General features: G+C 38.5%; 1 protein-coding gene across 2 annotated transcripts in view; it reads right to left on the minus strand.

The window, feature by feature from the left end:
- Nucleotides 1-3400: 3400 nt before the first annotated feature.
- The window catches only part of ASB7 (ankyrin repeat and SOCS box containing 7), a 28688-nt gene continuing 14836 nt past the window's right edge, over nt 3401-17252 (minus strand). Inside the window, exons 5-7 of one of the 2 annotated variants that reach the window (XR_012582081.1) lie at nt 13746-14351; nt 11315-11481; nt 4507-4645 (exon numbers count right to left, since the gene is read on the minus strand). Coding sequence is in view for 1 of the 2 variants with exons in the window: in XM_074549174.1 (XP_074405275.1) it covers nt 4506-4645; nt 13746-14351 (746 nt within the window). In the remaining variant the exon portion in view is untranslated. Of the gene's footprint in view, nt 4646-11314; nt 11482-13745; nt 14352-17252 lie in introns of both variants that reach the window. The other variant, XM_074549174.1, reaches the window with a different exon arrangement.

Genomic DNA, 17252 nt, shown 5'->3' on the forward strand with positions numbered 1-17252 from the left:
ACATAAACAGGAACAAAGTCTTTAGCACAGCATTCAGTCAGCCAAAGCCTGGCCAGTCTGCTAGAAACCAGCAGCAGCAGCTCTAAACACAACTGCTGGTTGAACAGTGAATGTTCTCCCAGTGATGTTTGTGAAGTTTGCTACTGAGCAATGGAAACAGCATTTTTCCCCCCCCTACTACCCTTTAGCAGTAATGTCTTGAAATCCAGTCTCCTTCCTCTCCAAATTTTTAGAGTCCAAAACCTTACTGCAACTTCTGGTTGTACGTTTTTCTCACGACTGAACACAAATGTTCCAGTTTCTATTTGTGCGTCAGGAATATTCATATCCACCCCCCTTTTTTATTAGTAGTAAATAGAGCCTAAAATGCAGCCTCTGTTTGGTCATTTTTGTATCTTGGTCAGTGCATGAGCTTGAGGAGAAAAGGTGAACCTGTCAGAAAAGCCTGAAGTGGCAGCGCTGGTATCTGAGCAGGGAAAACCCAACCACTCACACCTGAGGAGCAGTTTTTGTTCCCCCTTCCAAGGCCCAGCTCTAGAGTGAGTTTTGTTTTCCTGTGAGGGTGGGCAGGCCCTGGCACAGGTGCCCAGGGAAGCTGTGGCTGCCCCTGGATCCCTGGCAGTGCCCAAGGCCAGGCTGGACAGGGCTTGGAGCCCCCTGGGACAGTGCAAGGTGTCCCTGCCATGGCAGGGGTGGGACTGGATGAGCTTTAAGGTCCCTTCCATCCCGAAATATTCTATGAGGGTTTTGTCCATATTTACTGGTAAAAAAAAATCACATTACAACTCATGAGACATCTGAACTCCCATTTGTGGGGGCATTTTGAGTCCCAAATGCATTACAGCAGCATGTACCCCAGAGAAGGGAGCAGGAGCAGAAGAGACAGACAAACATGAAGAGAAAATGTGTAAAGTGGTATTATGTTATTAAAACATTACATTAGAAATAAACAGAACATAAACCAAAAATAGGTTTTAACCAGGTTTAACTTTTTTCTTTTCTTTTTTTTTTCTTTTTTTTTTTTTAAATTCAAATTGACCCAAAGCAAAAACTTACATTGCAAAGGAAGAACAAAATACATGATGGTATTGGTAACACAGCATTGCATGGAAGCTGCACTTGTGGACAGGTTTTTTCCTCCAAACCAGCCCATCCTGGTAAAGATGCCACATCTTTTCTTTTGCCTCTGGGTATTTATCTGAAGAGTTTGTCCAGATGTGTCCTCCTATGATTGCCAACCAGAGCCAGAAAAACGAATTTTCCACGCTATCCCAAGGAAGCCAGAGTTATTCCAAGCATGAGTGATAGTGAATTTAAAAAAAAAAAAAAAAAAAAGAAAGAAAACAAACCCAAAACAAAACAAACCCACTCGAGCTTTTCAAACTAACAAGTATTGTCTATAATGTAAATAGTTTAGAAATATGGTAATTAAATAATCTAAAAAACACTCTTACTCTGCTGTACATTTATAAACATAAATATTTACAAAAACTTTCTGCTTTGTTTTAAAGGATGAGGTTTGCAGTTTGTTAATGATCAGAGTCTTTTACTCATATTGATTCTTTGGTGTGTTTGCCAATTTTTTAAGGTTTATTAAAAGTGTTCAACCGTGAATTTTAAGGTAACGGAACGAGGCTACATCACAAGTCTCTATTATGCACTTCTCCTTCCACATTCTAGTCCAAATGAAAAACAAAAGTCAGTTTGTTCTTCAAAGTATTTGTGCACAATATTGAAAAAAAATAAAAACCGACCAAATTCCCCCTTATTGAAATTTGGGTAGGATTATCAATGAATAATCCCACTTTATCTGCACGTGAGCACATGGATAACCAGAGATATCACAGGACTCTCAGTAGGTTCAGACCCACATGTGCTGTGGTTCTTTACAAGAATTAAGGTGAGAAACCAGCTACAAGAGATGGCTTAGCATTGCAAAAAAGGGTGAGGGCTTCCCTCCACCCTGGGGAGAGGAGAGGATGAAAATTAATTTAAAAGAAAGGCTTTTTACTGGCCTGAAACATATGTGTGTTCCCTTTTAGATGTCAGTTACTTAAAAGAAATAACCAAAAAACAAACCTCAAACAATAAATAATGGAATTACACATTTCTTCATTAAATAGCATTCTTGTTACCAACAAAGTCTTTCATAATTTTCTTCAGTCACAGCAACAGACAGAACAAATAATTTGCCTTAATATAGATTGCAACTAAAATATACTCTAGATTACCTTAGAAAATAGTACTGTAAAAATCCATTGGGGAAGGACATTGGTTTAGACCAACTTACAAGTGTAGTGAACAATACTAAGTCTGTTCTGTTGGTTGTTTTTTTAAAGAAAACAGTTTTAAGCTCCTGATTTCATGTCAGAAAACGGAAGATTTGAGTTAAAACCTGCCAGTTTGCCCTGTCTCAGCACTGGAGAGCTCAAAGATTGGAATGGCTGATCTTCCCTCCACAGGGGCCAAGGTTTGAGCCATGCACTCCAGCTCACAGCTCGTCCCTACTCCACAGATACAACCAGGAGGAAGCACCACAAGCTCTACAAGCCAGTGCAGGGTGTTAGGCTGGACTTGCTCACTCACACAGCAGAGATGTGAACTCCTGGTCACTGCTCCAGCAGCTGGGCTTGAACCAGTACAAGCTGGAGATAAAAAGGTTCAACAGCCCATTGCCAGCCCTGGGAGCCATGAATCTCCAAAATCCCTCATTGTCTGCAGACCTGATGCAATGCCAGCCACAACAGGGACAGCTAATCCTCCTTGCTTGCCATGGCTCCATGCATCCATTAGCAGAGATAAGGTTCATGCTCAGGGAGCTGCAGTCCAGGGTTATCAAATATTAAAAGGAACTAGCAGAGTTAAATAATATGAGTTTACCTGCCTTACCTTGCTTTTCCTATTTTTAACATTAAGTATTTTGAAAGTGACAGTGTGAAACTAAAAGCCATCATCATTCCTTTCATCTCCCACTTCGGTTGGTGCAATTGCTACAAAAGCACTCCTGCTATCAGAGGGGCTCTTCTGGAGCCAGGCAGATGCCAAAATAAAAGCAGAGAACACTGGCAAGAACCTTATGCTGAGTCTGTAATGCCTTGAAAATAAAGAGGGAAACAACTGCACATTTTGGCCCAATCTTTTGATCAAGAAATTAATTTTTTGCTACGATCAGAAACAAAACTCTGCAGCAGATCTTTTAATACCTGGTTTGAAAGACACGTTCAGTAGCCAGATTTCAGCACTCCTCTCAGTTTCTGCTTTCAGATTAATTGCAAAATTTGAACTCTCAATGTCAGTGGGGCTTGTCTTCTTAGTTAATAACTTATGTGCACTTCCCACTCTCTAACCTGAAACAAACTGAATTTCAGAGCAGTCAAAACAACCCCCACCCCAACAATGCTTTTAAAACCAAAGGGTTTGGCCAATTTACCCTTTTTTTTTTTTTGGACACAATTTGGCTGAGAACCCGTAGATAAAATCTCAACTGAAAGTGAAATAAAGCAGGTTATACATTCATGAAATTCAGGGAGTAATAATGAACAGGAGCTGCTGCATCATTTCTGTAATGTCATACCAACACTACAGTGAGGCAGCAGCTCCTGCTCTCACAAATAATGCACTGAGCCTAAATGAGGAATAGTGGGGGAATCACACATCAAGGGAAAATACATCAGAGAGATTATTGCACAGGAGGCACTGCATGAGCAACAGAACACATTGGCTTCAAAAAAATCTAAATTTGTTTCCTCTTAAGTTAATGTAAAAAATACAGAGGCCATGCCTCTCTGTAGTGTACTGTCACTGGTAAAAACAGACTTACAAACAGCCCATTCAACAGGGAATGTTGGGAAAGAGGGCCTGAATTCTCTGGGCATCCCAACTACAGTAATTAGGAAAAGAAAAATACCAAAAAACCAAAAAAACAAGCCAATGTATAGACCCACAGACCCTCAAATTGAGCAGGGTAACTGCATTTTTTTCCTCAATTTCCAAATGATATTCATACAGTACCCAAGGACATGTCAATTATCCCCTCTTCCCTCTGTCCTGCAAAAACAAACCCCTGGCAGAGACAGAGGTGCCAACAAACAGGGTTCTGGAGGTCTATCTGTATCCTTTTGCAGGACTGGTGCCTTGATTTCCAGACTTTTATGTTCTTGCATCATTGCTCAGCATGCCAACTCCAACCAAGCACTTCCCTCGAGGGGCTGCCTTCCATCTCCACAGCAAGTCTGCACACATAATGTGAAAACAAACAGAAAACCAACAGCAATTTTTAAAATGCAATATTGTATAGAAAGCTTGGACCTTGTAAACTTGGACCAAGAAACCAAAAATTAAGACCTTCTAGCATGTGGTATAAAAAACCCAAGGAAGTGTATACCTGCCTTCTGACTTCACAGAAAAATCAGAATTTGCATAGGATATACTTTGTGCAAGGCAACAAGCCTCTTCAGTATCTGGAATAGAACTAAACTTGCTCACAGTTCCTCTCTTCATGGATATCAGATATCATCAAATTTGTGTTTTAAGTAGTCTTTCATGACCTTGGCAATGGGTAGTTCATCAAGCAGTTTGAGGTTTTGAAGGCCTATACACTGTCGGATTTTAATTCGGCATAGATCTTGCAAGTTTCTGGGCTGTCCTGAAAAGACAAAAGGAACACATAAAAATAAAATGATCACATTTTAAATGTATTTTAAGACATCATTTACTCTGCAAAATGACAGGGGTTTGCTGTTTCCTAAGAGGGAGAGGGAAAATTACAAGAGAAGCACAAGTTAATACCTTTTTAATGAACTCAATGAAATCAAGGGATGAATCCTAAAAACATTTTTATATGCACATAATTGTACTGATGCCAATGTAAAGTGATTTCACCCATGTGAGGATTCCCACCAGGTGGCAACATATGCTTATGCATTATAGAACAGCAGAACTCCTCCATTTAACTTTTTGTGGATTTTTTTTCTATCCTTGGGGGGAGAACCCCTCAGTCTTGCTTTTCTTTCAAACAATGAGATAGAAACTTCTAAGTTCAGCTGTAACAGGACTAGGAAGTATCCTTAGAGAGTGAGGATTTATAAAAGTTATTTCAGGATAGCTGTGGCAGAGTTAAAGATTGGGGTTTTCTTTGCCTTCTAATGAAAAGATAAAGCCTTCAGGCTTTGGATGCAGCCAAACCCTCATCCAACAGAAAGAGATGAAAATGTGAATTAACCACTGTCCACAGAGGAAAAGCTTTGCTGATGTCCCACTGTCCTAGGCTGTCCTTTCTCCCAAATTCGCCCTAAACCAGGACAAATACAAACTTCAGCATTCCTGTCCAGGATTTTCCAAATTAATTCTCTTTCAAGCTCATTCTTACCAGGAAACTACTCAAAATCAAACACCTTGAGAAAAGTTCAGGTTTGGTCCCTCTATCCAAAATAATCTCAAAAAATTTAATCAAGTCTTGTATCTGAATGCACCCAGCAATGAATCCCAAGGAAGAAAGAAAGAGAAAAAGAGCAGAACAACAGACATTGAGAAATCCTGCCCCAATAAACCCTTCTAGCTTTCAGCACTGCTGCCTTTGGGCCTTCCTAGCCCAGAGATTGCACACAGATCTATGTCTTTAATAGCTGTGAATAGCTTGCCCTTTGTAAATCTGTCTAGTGTTTTTTGAACCCATTCATACTTTCAGTATCCAAAACATCCTGTGGCAACAAATTTCACAATATAATTAGGCGTTGGCTGGAAAACTGCAAAGTAATTTTATTTATTTTAGATCTGCTTCCTGATGGCTTTGTTGCGTGCCTGCCATTCTTTGAGTTACAAGGAAAATAATGAATAATTGTTCCCACGCCAGTCATGGTTTTACATACCTTTATATAAACCTCCATCCTCCACTGCTGCTTGGTACCTCTTCCCAAAGCTGAAAACTGCAGCCAACAACCCCCTCCATGGGAACCACTCCAAACCTCTGAACAATCTGCCTGCCTTTGTGCTTTTTCCTCATTCTGCTACAGCTTCTTTGGAGTTATTCCAGTAACACATCAAAGCTGTGCTAATCAATATTTTGATCATCAACTTAACTGTGTAAGCCTCTTTTTCTTAAATTTTTTTTTTTCCCTTCAAGCCAAGACTTGGTTATGGGACCTGATGAATGTAAAATTCAAAATACTCAGCACCTTGAACAATGTAGGTGCTTCTGTTGGTATCTATAGAAATGGGCTGACAGACAGGTAGGGATTTTTAGACACTGGGATTTATCTTAAGCACTAAAATTATCCAGGGCAAGCCAGCAGAAGTAATGCATGAAAATAGTCTCAGCCTGCTTTTAAAGAAATTAGGTTTGAAATTAAAAAAACATGAAAATTTTGAGTTTCCTTTATATAAGTTGAAAATACTTTTATTATACTTATCACCACCTAAATGTTAATTTAGTTAAATCCTTCATCCATTACTTAGAACACAGACCAATGGTTACTTTATCCATTAGTGGTTTCTTCTTGGCAAATTTTTTTCCACCTGAAGGAAAGAATTTAGGCAACTCAGACAACAGCAGAATGCTCAAACTTCAGGGAAAGGAAAGTTATTTTGGTAAGAAACCAAGCAATCTTAATGGTGATAAAGAAATAGTTCTGATGCTTTAAAACAGGGTTCAGAAAGCAAAAGTTCACTGCAAACAGCAGCATTAGAAATGATAAAGGACTAGAGGACTTTGTGTATTTTCTGTAGCAGAGTACACAATAAATCAGCTATGAGACACTGATTTCTGGTTTCAGAAATAAATGCCTTTTAATTAACATCCTACGTGGGTTTTGAGAACATAAAAGAACAGACAACTTAAAATACCCAGAAGAAATTGCTCATCAGTTAATTCAAAAAGACCTGATTATCAAATGTATGACATTTTCCCCTGATAAGCCTAAAAAATATTTCCTGGGAATGTGTTAACAATGGACATTTCCAGTGTTAAGCACCAGTTGCTACATCTAGTGGCTGCTGGTGTCTTAGGTCACGCCTTGCAAATTCCAGGGTTATTAATGCATTTGTGATTTATTAGAAACGGTGTCTGGAACACTTACTCATTCTTGGTTGCATCTGAATGAAAAAGAAAAAAAAAATAAAGGATTACGGCCCGATGTCAGTGAACCTTAGTTTGGCAAATGAAAAATGTTATTAGGAACTTGGCAAAGTAAGACAAGTTAAATGATGAATTAAGTTCTCTTTAAAAACGATTAGGAAGTTGCAACTTTGGTTATATCCTGCAGCACAAGTTTGGGAAGTTATTTAGGCAAATAAGCTGGAAAGGAAGAGAATTAAAAGAGAAAGAAACAAAAATCCCCACAAATGTGAAAGGTACCATTGGCCTAATTACCACTATCATGCAAAACAGGCACATAAAACTACTGATCACCTTAAAAACATCCAGCACATCCCTGAAGGGCCACCTTGCTGCTGCTATTCTGGATTTGCTCATGTGTTCACCAAATCATTACATGCTGCAATTTATTTTGCAAGCTTTAAAGCAGTAATTAATTAAATTAGAAGTATTAATTGCAGGAGAAAGAAACACAGTTCATCTTTTCCCTTTTAGAGCTTGTACTCTGTGCTGGAAGGGAAAGCAGAAATCCCCAAACCTGACAGAAAAGCTTCTTCCAAACAGAAGAAATGTAAGGCATGACCTTAAAACATCAAAAGGAATTTTTTTTGATTTTTTCCTAATCTAGATGCAGCAGACTTCAGGACGTATAAAATTAAAGCATTTTCCTAAATCAGTTCTTCAGCTGCTAACAAAGTTTCTGAGCTTTCTCCCACTTAAATAATTCTTTTACTCGAATAATGAAATGAGCCTTTTAAATTATTATTAAAAGATCAGCTTTTGCTGGTAGAGCAAAGGAAAAAAAAATCGTTTTAACAGCAACAAATTATTACAATTAATCTAAACTTCCATTCAAAACTCAATTCCTTTCCTTTTGCAGTTTCAAGATTTTTCTGGTATGGTATCTGAGAGTTTGCTGTTGTATCCCACAGGCAGACAAAATTTCCATTTAGGATTTTCTACCTGGCCAAAGAATTGTGTCACTGTAAAAACTGCTCTGCATTTATACCTGTGCCTTCCCTGTGCAGACAATGCTCCCCAAGAAATAAAACACTAACTCACCCAGTAAATCTATATTTAAGGACTATCAAGGCATATTTGTGATGCCTCTGACAACTCTCTTTTTTGAGCACTTTAATCCAGTACTGTAAAGCTGGAAAAAGAGGAATCCCTACCCATTTCCTCCACTGCAGATGGACAGCAAAAAAATCCATGTAAAAATACAATGCAACAATCAAGAATTGACCTTTCTGTTACCCAAGAGAAAACTTGGGAATAACTGAAATTAATACATTGGAGGCTGCAAGAAGATCCCCTCTGATGTATTGTTCTAACTACTAAAAGAAAAATACTTTTAAAGCAAACAATCAGTGCTATTGCTTTCAAGTGGATAGGCTGATTCTGAAGAAATTAAAAAATGAAAAATAACATCAGTGACATACTTCAGAAGCCGCCCACAGTTTTCTCTACAATATTAATGCATCTCTCTAAAAAACCTTAGAGTGGTATTTCTCAAAGTGAGCCTCTGCCCCTCCTGGGAATTCTGAAAGGCTGAAAACAGTAGCGAGAAACCATTTGGTAATTTCTTTTTAGCTACAAAGGGAACTTAAAAATAAAAATCTTCTGAAACATTTTACAAAATAGGTTGAAACCAGGCTGATGTATGCTGGCAACAGCTCAGCTCCTCTAGAATATCAGGAAAAGTATTTATTTCTGCAGCAAGCCCTTACACCCATCCCTTATTTCACAACGGTGAGGGAATGCAGCTACTGGCAGCAATTCAACTGAGTTCTGAATTTGTTGGCTTTTTTGAGGGGGTGAAATGAAAAAGATAATTGAAGTTATCAGCTGGAAACTCACACCCAGCAGCCAACAAAACACACTGAGGAGGATGCAGAAAAATGGGATCACAGGGAAAGGCTGGGATCACCTAGGGAGGGACAGAGGCCGAGCCAAGGGGAGCTCGGAAATGCACTGCTTGTACTCTGTATAAAACAACTGCAGAAGAATTGGATATTATTGCAATAACTGCCAGCATTCAAAACATCACAAAAAGCTAATATCAAAAATCTATAGGTCTAAAGTATTAATATCAGAGAGGCAGGGATGAGTGTAGAACTCAGAGTGTGCATTGAGAGCGTGAACAAATTCCCCCAGCTCGACAGGACATGGGGAGCTTTTTAACTGGGTATCATACAAGCTATTTTAAAAGTTCTAATTTAATTTTGTGTTCAGTATGTCTCTGCTAGAATGTCTGAGCCTGACATATGTTTTCATTGGTCTCTGAAAAATAATTCCCCACAATGAGTTTTAGATGTCTATTAAATTTCAGTCTATCTGGCACAGAAATTCTGTACTATTTTGGACTGAAAAATCCTATATGAAAAAGCAAATATCAGTAAGGCTCAATGTTATACTTAACAGGTGTATTTGGCAATGAAATTAAGATTTGAATATGCTTGCAAAGGTATTTTTAAAAAAAATTGTGATATCTCTGTAAATTCAGTCCCACTGAAATTGCTATGGAAATGCAGCTAAGGATTTCAACACCATAATGTTTATCTATTTTTAGGAGACAGTAAGTAAAGTGCTCTGAACATCAAGGCAGGCTTAAGATGCATTGTTATGCTAGTTGAAAATTATTTTTGCAGAGTAGAGCATAGGTGTACAAATGGCTGTACCTTAAGTGCCACATATAAAAATAGCCTTCAATACTTTTTTATGAAGGCCTCATAAAAAATTCCTCCAAAGTAAATAACTTATATGCCTACACAATATGATTCAACTACTTAATAGTCAACTGTAGAGTAGAAAATTAAAAAATAATCCCCTTATCCCAGTTCCCTGTGTAACTGGATGACAAAGCAGACCTCAATCATCACTGCAAGATTTCCAGCAGCACCCAAGGAAACAAGTAAAAGCTGAGATTCCAGTAAAGATCTGCTGTTATTACAAACATAAAAACACCATTTCCTTTGCAATTACCCATTAAATAAAATATGTAGAAATCTACTTAATTCACTATGACACTTCTGTATTTATAAAAGTTAAAACTATGCAGAGAGAAAGTTTTAAAAATCTTCTTCCAATTAAAAAATAGAATTCTAGTGAAAAGTTATCTTGATTTAGCCAAGGGATAGACACAAAGGATGTATAGGATTAAGGATTTCCTTAACAGAACTTGTGTCTCAGTTATTCTGTATATTTACAGTGCTGTATAAATTTAAACACAAAATTACACTCTCCAGCCAAAGCCAAAGAACAGCCCTTTGAAAAATCAGAAAAGGAATGCAGCTGAAACATTTGCAGTTAAATTCACTGGGTGACCTTTAGTGCTGCTGCAGAACTGAACTGGGTTCTTTGGTACCTGTTTGCACACCAGCCCCAGCACACTGCTCTGGCCAGGGCATTTCCTGAGCTCGGCCTCGACACCAGCAGCTCCTCACAGCCTCTCCTGCTCCTGAGCTGAACACAAATTCAGTTCAAGGGGGGCTATGGGGAGGGGGAAGTTTCCAGGCTTTTGTAAAATTCCCTTATTTAAAGATCCTAATTGAAATTCCTAATATCTTGAGGTTTATTTAAGCCCTTACGTATTTTTCTAACGCTTGTATTTTTTTCTACCTCCCACATTCGTTTTCTAAGTTCTAATATTCTCAAATCTCTTCAGCTTCAAAATAAATAACTTCATCCAGGACTGTGATTGCACACTAATTTTATAAATATGTACACTACCAATAGTAGTCTCAATGTATCTCTGTCTTTCTATATACTTTAATTTCTCTACTTTAATTTGCATTGGTGCATTCCAGGCTTATCACATTAACACTCCTGAAGAGGCAGGTTCAGAGCACATGAAAATGGAAACATTTACACTGCTCCAAAGCAACTCTTTATCAAATGATCTTAGGTACTATGGTGGCTGCCAATAAATGCTTTTTGAAATAGGAAAGTGTAATACAGATAAGGAGAAGGAAGGTGATTACTAAAATCATTGAGCAGTTTTCATCCTCTTTTTTTTTTCCCCAGAGAGACTTTGCTTATTTTTGTATTGTAAAAAAGAGAGAGGGGAAAAAGAAAAACACACAAGTCTGAACACCAAGTCAGCAGCAGACTCATGGTCAAAAAGTCAGTTGTTCCTAACTTCCAGCTTTGTGCTTAAATACTGAAACACAACTATAGAATAACTTCCTCTTGGAATTATTCTAGGAGCAAAGGAATCTCTACCTGTAACCAGGAAGAATATCAGACCTTCAGGGTCAACCCCCAAAATCCAATATCTTCTTGCAGACTCTCAGGGCCAATACTGAGTATTTCTGAGAGCTTGGTTTCTTGCCTGTTATTCCCAACCGGGGACCTGGGCTAAAGGCTGCCATTATTACCGATTACAATACCTACCAAAACAAAAAGAAATTCACAAATGATGTTTTCTGAGAAACTGAAACTGTACAAATACGTTTTTCCAAGTATTAAAAAAAATAGCTACTCACAGCTTACATGTAGACTACTAAATAGTATCCCATTTATATGCAGCATGCAACTGCTTTCACTTGAAGACACAGATCAGTTTGATAACTTTGGTATTTAATATCTATTAATCTTTAGCCTTAAAAATGTTAATCTACTGCAAAAATATAAACTATTTCCTGTTTTACTAGCAAATATACTCTTCAAAACTTCAGATGCAGATATAAAACTTACAGCTATGGATTTCTACATAAATCACTCAGTGTAAGATTCAAATAAACTGAAATTCCCGTTAAGCCCCACGAACAAGGCACTGCTGCCAACCTCAGAAGAGTTTCAGGAAGAATTCCAACAGAAGAATTGTTCAAAAATTTTGTAAATTTTTTTTATCTAGAAAATACATATTGCAGTGGACTCATAAACAAGATTCTTTCCCAAAGTACTAAAACACGAGATCTCAACAATTCCCTGTACAGTCAGACTTAACTGGGAGCTCCACTACCAAAATGCCAGCTTGCTCTTTATCCATCTCATCTCTTATACAGCATCTTATTAAAGTAATTATTCATGAAAAGCAGGGAAGACAGTGTTTGGATATTTACAAAAAGGGCAGCAGAGTTTGTTTACAGTGGTTTGCAAACATATATTGATAATTATTTTGCTCAGAAGCAGAGAGCTGTTTTTGTCAGCACTGCTTTCCCAGTTCTCCCTCCAACAGCACAGAACTGGGACAGCTCCAACACAAATTAAAGCTACTTTTTTTTGTAGAATTTACTTCTCACTTAACATTAAACCCTTAAGGTATGGAATCTGCAAGCTGAAAGTTACAGCACCTGTTTCCTTTGGTCTTTAGACACTGAGGAAACACGGGAGCAGCCTAAGCTTTCATGCTTACTGATACAGCCTAAGACTGAAACACTGCAAGTCTGGATATTATATCATCTCCTAAAATCCCTAAAATCCCTGACACTGCAACTATATAGTGAGAGGCTTCCAAAAAGGAAACCAGAAAGAAATGTGTTTAAATGAGAAGGGGCAGGCAAATTAAACCAAAATTGCTTAATTGCTTGTATATCTTATTACCAACTTCCACCTTTCCTGAAATTCCCTTTCAATTTCAGATATGAACAAAAACAACACCACAAATCATTATAGGAAAAAAAAGGAAATTCCAAATGCTTATTTGTGTCAGCTACTGACAACAGAGCTCAGCTGATTCACTCCCAGCCCACACTGACTTTCAGTTTCTTTACAGAGTATATAGGTTATCTAATTCTCATTAAAAAATTACCACATTCAAAAAATAAAAGGAGCTGTAGGGGACAAAAAAAGGATATCTGAAACACCAGATCTTCTGTAGTGCAGAGATCATTCTAGATGGATGATAATTTACCAGGCCATCTTAACATATTTGCATTGGCAAACTCTGCCAAATGCTTATCAGCAATTCCTATATGCTTTAGGAAATACTATGATTATGAAACATTAGTACAGCATTCCATGCTGAGAGAGGAAAACTTTCAGTAGATCTAGTGCACCAAAAACTGGGAATCAAAAGCCATCCGGAAATTCGGAGCCCAATACTTTTTCTAAATATCAGAAGTCACGATGAATTAAAATCTCTCGTATTTCAAAGACATCAACAAAATCAAATCAAAGCTACACAGCACATGAAATCCCTTCAAGTTGCAGGAATGAACTGTGGCATTTTTTTGTCCGGTTTAAGGGAGGGAAGGAGGGAATGTGGGAGAACACAAAGCAGCCAAAGCTCTCTTCTGCCCTAGTTGTAGCGCAGATGAAAAAGCCATCAACTGCCGAGGATTTGCGTGGCAATAAAAAAGCAAAACAAAAGACACTAAAAAACCCCTAAACAAACAACGAAACCAAACTCAAAAATCTTATGTGCTAAGGCCAGAAATAAAATGAGATTTTACAGTTCACTCTTTTAAAATGAATGCTTCCCGTAGATATTCAAACAAAACTAATTTAAGTGAAGTACACTTAACATGAGCTCCTTTGACCAGTAAGAGTTTCCCAGTATCACAATCCCTTCACCTTCCCAGAAATTTTCTAGTGCATTTAAATAGCATAAAGGGGCAGAGAGGAAGCTTTTTTTTTTCCTGGGGGCTAAATTCAAAGAAGGCTTTTAGAGGACATTGTGTCCTGTGATTAACTTCTCTTACATACATACTTGTCACTTCTTGTAAGAAATCCAGACAGGGTCGGCTACTTCCAGAAATACTTATTGAAACAGCCAGTGGGGTCTGTCCTTCATAGTTCCTTGTGTTAGTGTCTGCTCCGTAATTATACAACATTTGTGCACAAAGCACATCATCTCTAAGAGCAGACAAGTGCAAGGGTGTCTGTCCATCTTCCAAGCGCCCCAAGTTTGTATCGGCCCCTCTCTGGAGGAACATTCGGCAGTACGAGTGATTGCTTTTGATCACAGCGTATCGCAACAGGAAACCGTTCTGAATGTCGATGTTGGCATTGTGGTCCAGGAGGATTTTCACACAGCTTGACCTCTCCCGGATAATGGCCAGCTGGAGTGGTGTAGTACCTTTATCACTGAGCGGATCAACCTCAGCCTTGAACTCCAGCAGGAGCCTGACAAAGGAGTCCCTGCCGTAGTGAGCAGCGACGTGCAGGGGAGTCCAGCCGTCGTTGCTCTTGGCGTTGATGATGTCACTCCTGTAGTCGGATTCCAGCATCAGGCGCGCGATCCTCGCCCGGCCGTGCATGGCTGCGTAATGCAGCGCAGTGAAGCCTCCAATTAAGTCCTTGACTGTGGGATCAGCTGAAGTTAAAATAAAATTTAAAAATGATTAGAAGGCGTCACGGTAATCCGGTGCTGGAAAAAAAAAATTAAATAAAATAAATTCAAACGGTAATTGCTAGTCTTTCCAGGCATAGCATGACAGGATTTTTTGTACTTCAAACTAATTCTTGCTTTCATGAACATGCTATTTTTAAGACAAAGTTAGAAAAAAAATTTTTTTTGTAACTCGTTCTTAAATACAATTTTTTCTCATACATATGTTTCCATTTGACAAATACTTTTCCACATCTTCCTAGCACTCTTAGGAATTAATTACTAATTACTCAAATTTTTCTGTCCATCCAGTTTTCCCCCAGCTCTACAATATTACATTTCTTTCTCAATGTTCAACTTTTTATTTTCCCTTGTGTTGCTTCTTGGTCTTAAAAAGAAGCATGTGTAGAAACATCTGCTGTCCCAAATTGCGGATGTTTTGTGGTCTGGCAGCATTGTATTGTTTTTAGGGTGTAATGCTGTATTAGGTAAAATGTTTCTCTGTGGTCTGCAGGATTTCCAAAGCATGTAGGATATATGTTATTTTAGATTATCTTGATAAAGTCTCTTTTTATAGATGATGAAACTGTTTAGAACCTGTTCTGAATTTATAGTTTCACAAGAGTTCAAGAATGTAAAAACCCACTTCTGAAAGGAGTCAGATAAGCTGTTAGTGCAGAGTACAGGTAATTACAGATTTATTTCCTCTTCACACAGCACAAACACTCAGACTGATTTATTAATTTAAAAATTAAAATAATCCAATCAATTTACCTAATTTCCTCAGGACACCCAAACTTGTTATACAAGTGACTAATTAATTAGCCAAGGCAAGGTGCCATTTCTCAGCTAGAGAACAAGCCAGGCTTTGAAGTTTCTCCTTCCACCATCCATGGGTGCTGCTGTTGGACACTAAAAGCACAAACTACACTGTGGAAATCTGAACACTCTCCCAATCCCAATCTTAGATACCATCTGCACCAGAAGACCTGCTCTAAGTTCAAAACACAATATTAATTGCAGGCTAGACTGAATGCACCTGAACACACAAAGGTGCAAACACAAAACAGGAATAAGCTTCCCAACCCACTGTGATCATATCCAGATAACACCAAGCAGATATTGTACCAAAATGAAAAGACTGGAAGGAAGGAGTAGAGAGTACAGCTGCAAAGATGATCCAGCAACTTTAAGGATATTTCTAAATGGAAAGAAAAATGGAGAGGAAGGAAACAAACTAACAAAAAAAAATCAACATAAAAATGAATGCAGCCTGGCTACACAGAGAAATAAGATGTGAGAACTGCCTCTAGTGCACAGAACAGGAATAAACATAGAAATAAGAGATATGTTAAGGGAAGTTTAGTTCCTTGCTATTGACAGCTTTCCTAATCTCCCATGAAAAGCAGAAGTCTCAGTGCTCTGAAAAGTCACACTAACCTGAACTAAAGGAATGAATGCAGTACCCAGAGCTCAGCAGGAAAATGCAGCCAGTGACTGAATGGGTGCTCTTAACCTGCACTGTGATCATGTCCAAAATGCAGCAAGGAATCAGCACAACCCACACAAAGATAAGATTTCAAAGTGATGCTGCTCCCAGGGTATCTTTATTCACAATAGCTCAGACTACTCTACATTGACTTCTGAGTGGTGATAAATAAAGTGGGTAACAGGCATGAGAACAAGCAGAGGGGTGGTAAAAGCTGAGGGGCAGAACTGGGGACAAAGAGGGACATGATGGAAAGGAGACAGCAGCACGCAGAGCTGTCTTCCACCAAAAACTATTTTTAAAAGAAATAATGTTTCAGTTGTAGCTTCTCTCTCCCACACTGCATAAGGCATGCAAGGCATCATTTCTACCCCCAGATGAGGGGCAGGTCATTGCCAAAGCCTGTTTAATCAGTGCCATTTCCAAATTCAAGCAGATATGGCCCAACTTTTATATGTGCACCTATATGCACTTTTATACTTGTTGTTGTAATCCAAACCAAACAATTTGCTTGCAACACAAGGATATCTTTTACCTACAGTTTTAAGTACCTTTCCACACCTTCCCTACTCCCAAAATGTCATTGCTTTTGACCACTAAAGTGAACCCAAAAATTACTAAGTCATGTAAGAGAAGTTTCTTAAGAAGGATAGGAAAAAAAGCCTCACAGTTGGGCTACCAAGCAACACAACCAACCAACCTTTCCATAACAAACCCCTTAGAAAAACCTCGTGAAAATATACTGTAATTCCCATTAAGATTATGGATTTCTAGTGAGCCAACAGTTTGTCTCTGGATTAGAGAAACAATTTTAACAGGATCGAAAGGTCTGCTGCTATTCCATCAATGTCCTGCTGCCACCTCCTGGAAAACTCCCGAATTTCACAGGAGCTTTTAGCAGAGGCTGGACCTGCATGAAGCTGCAAACCAATTCCATCCACTCAGTCCCTGGCTCAGTAAAAGTAACGCCCCAAAGCTGCCTAAAGAACTTGTGCTGCTATGGGGCTACTGCCTGATTTTTCTAAAATTTTCAGTATCATGTAAAGCAACTCTCTTCCCCTGGAACATGAGCAAGGTAAAAATGAATTGGGAATTATTCTCAGATTACCTTTTACAATCTGCAGAGGGGTAAAAATTACCTGGCAGTTTTAGCTAGAAAAGGATCAAGCCAGCACTTGCCAGTAGTTCCCTAGCTCATCTCCATCCTGACTGTCAAACATTTCTTTCATTCCAAGCTTCCCACTCATATGGGGAGAGGAGATTATAGAAACATGAACAACTGCATTTGGTCGCATCCAATGTCTTAAATATAAGGCAAAATATAATGGCAGAAACCTTGAAGAGCTTATCAAGGGTCCCAATTACTGCAATCAAGCTCACTCCAGATAGAAAATCTG

The sequence above is a fragment of the Zonotrichia albicollis genome, chromosome 11, assembly GCF_047830755.1.
Source record: "Zonotrichia albicollis isolate bZonAlb1 chromosome 11, bZonAlb1.hap1, whole genome shotgun sequence".
Lineage (NCBI taxonomy): Eukaryota > Metazoa > Chordata > Aves > Passeriformes > Passerellidae > Zonotrichia > Zonotrichia albicollis.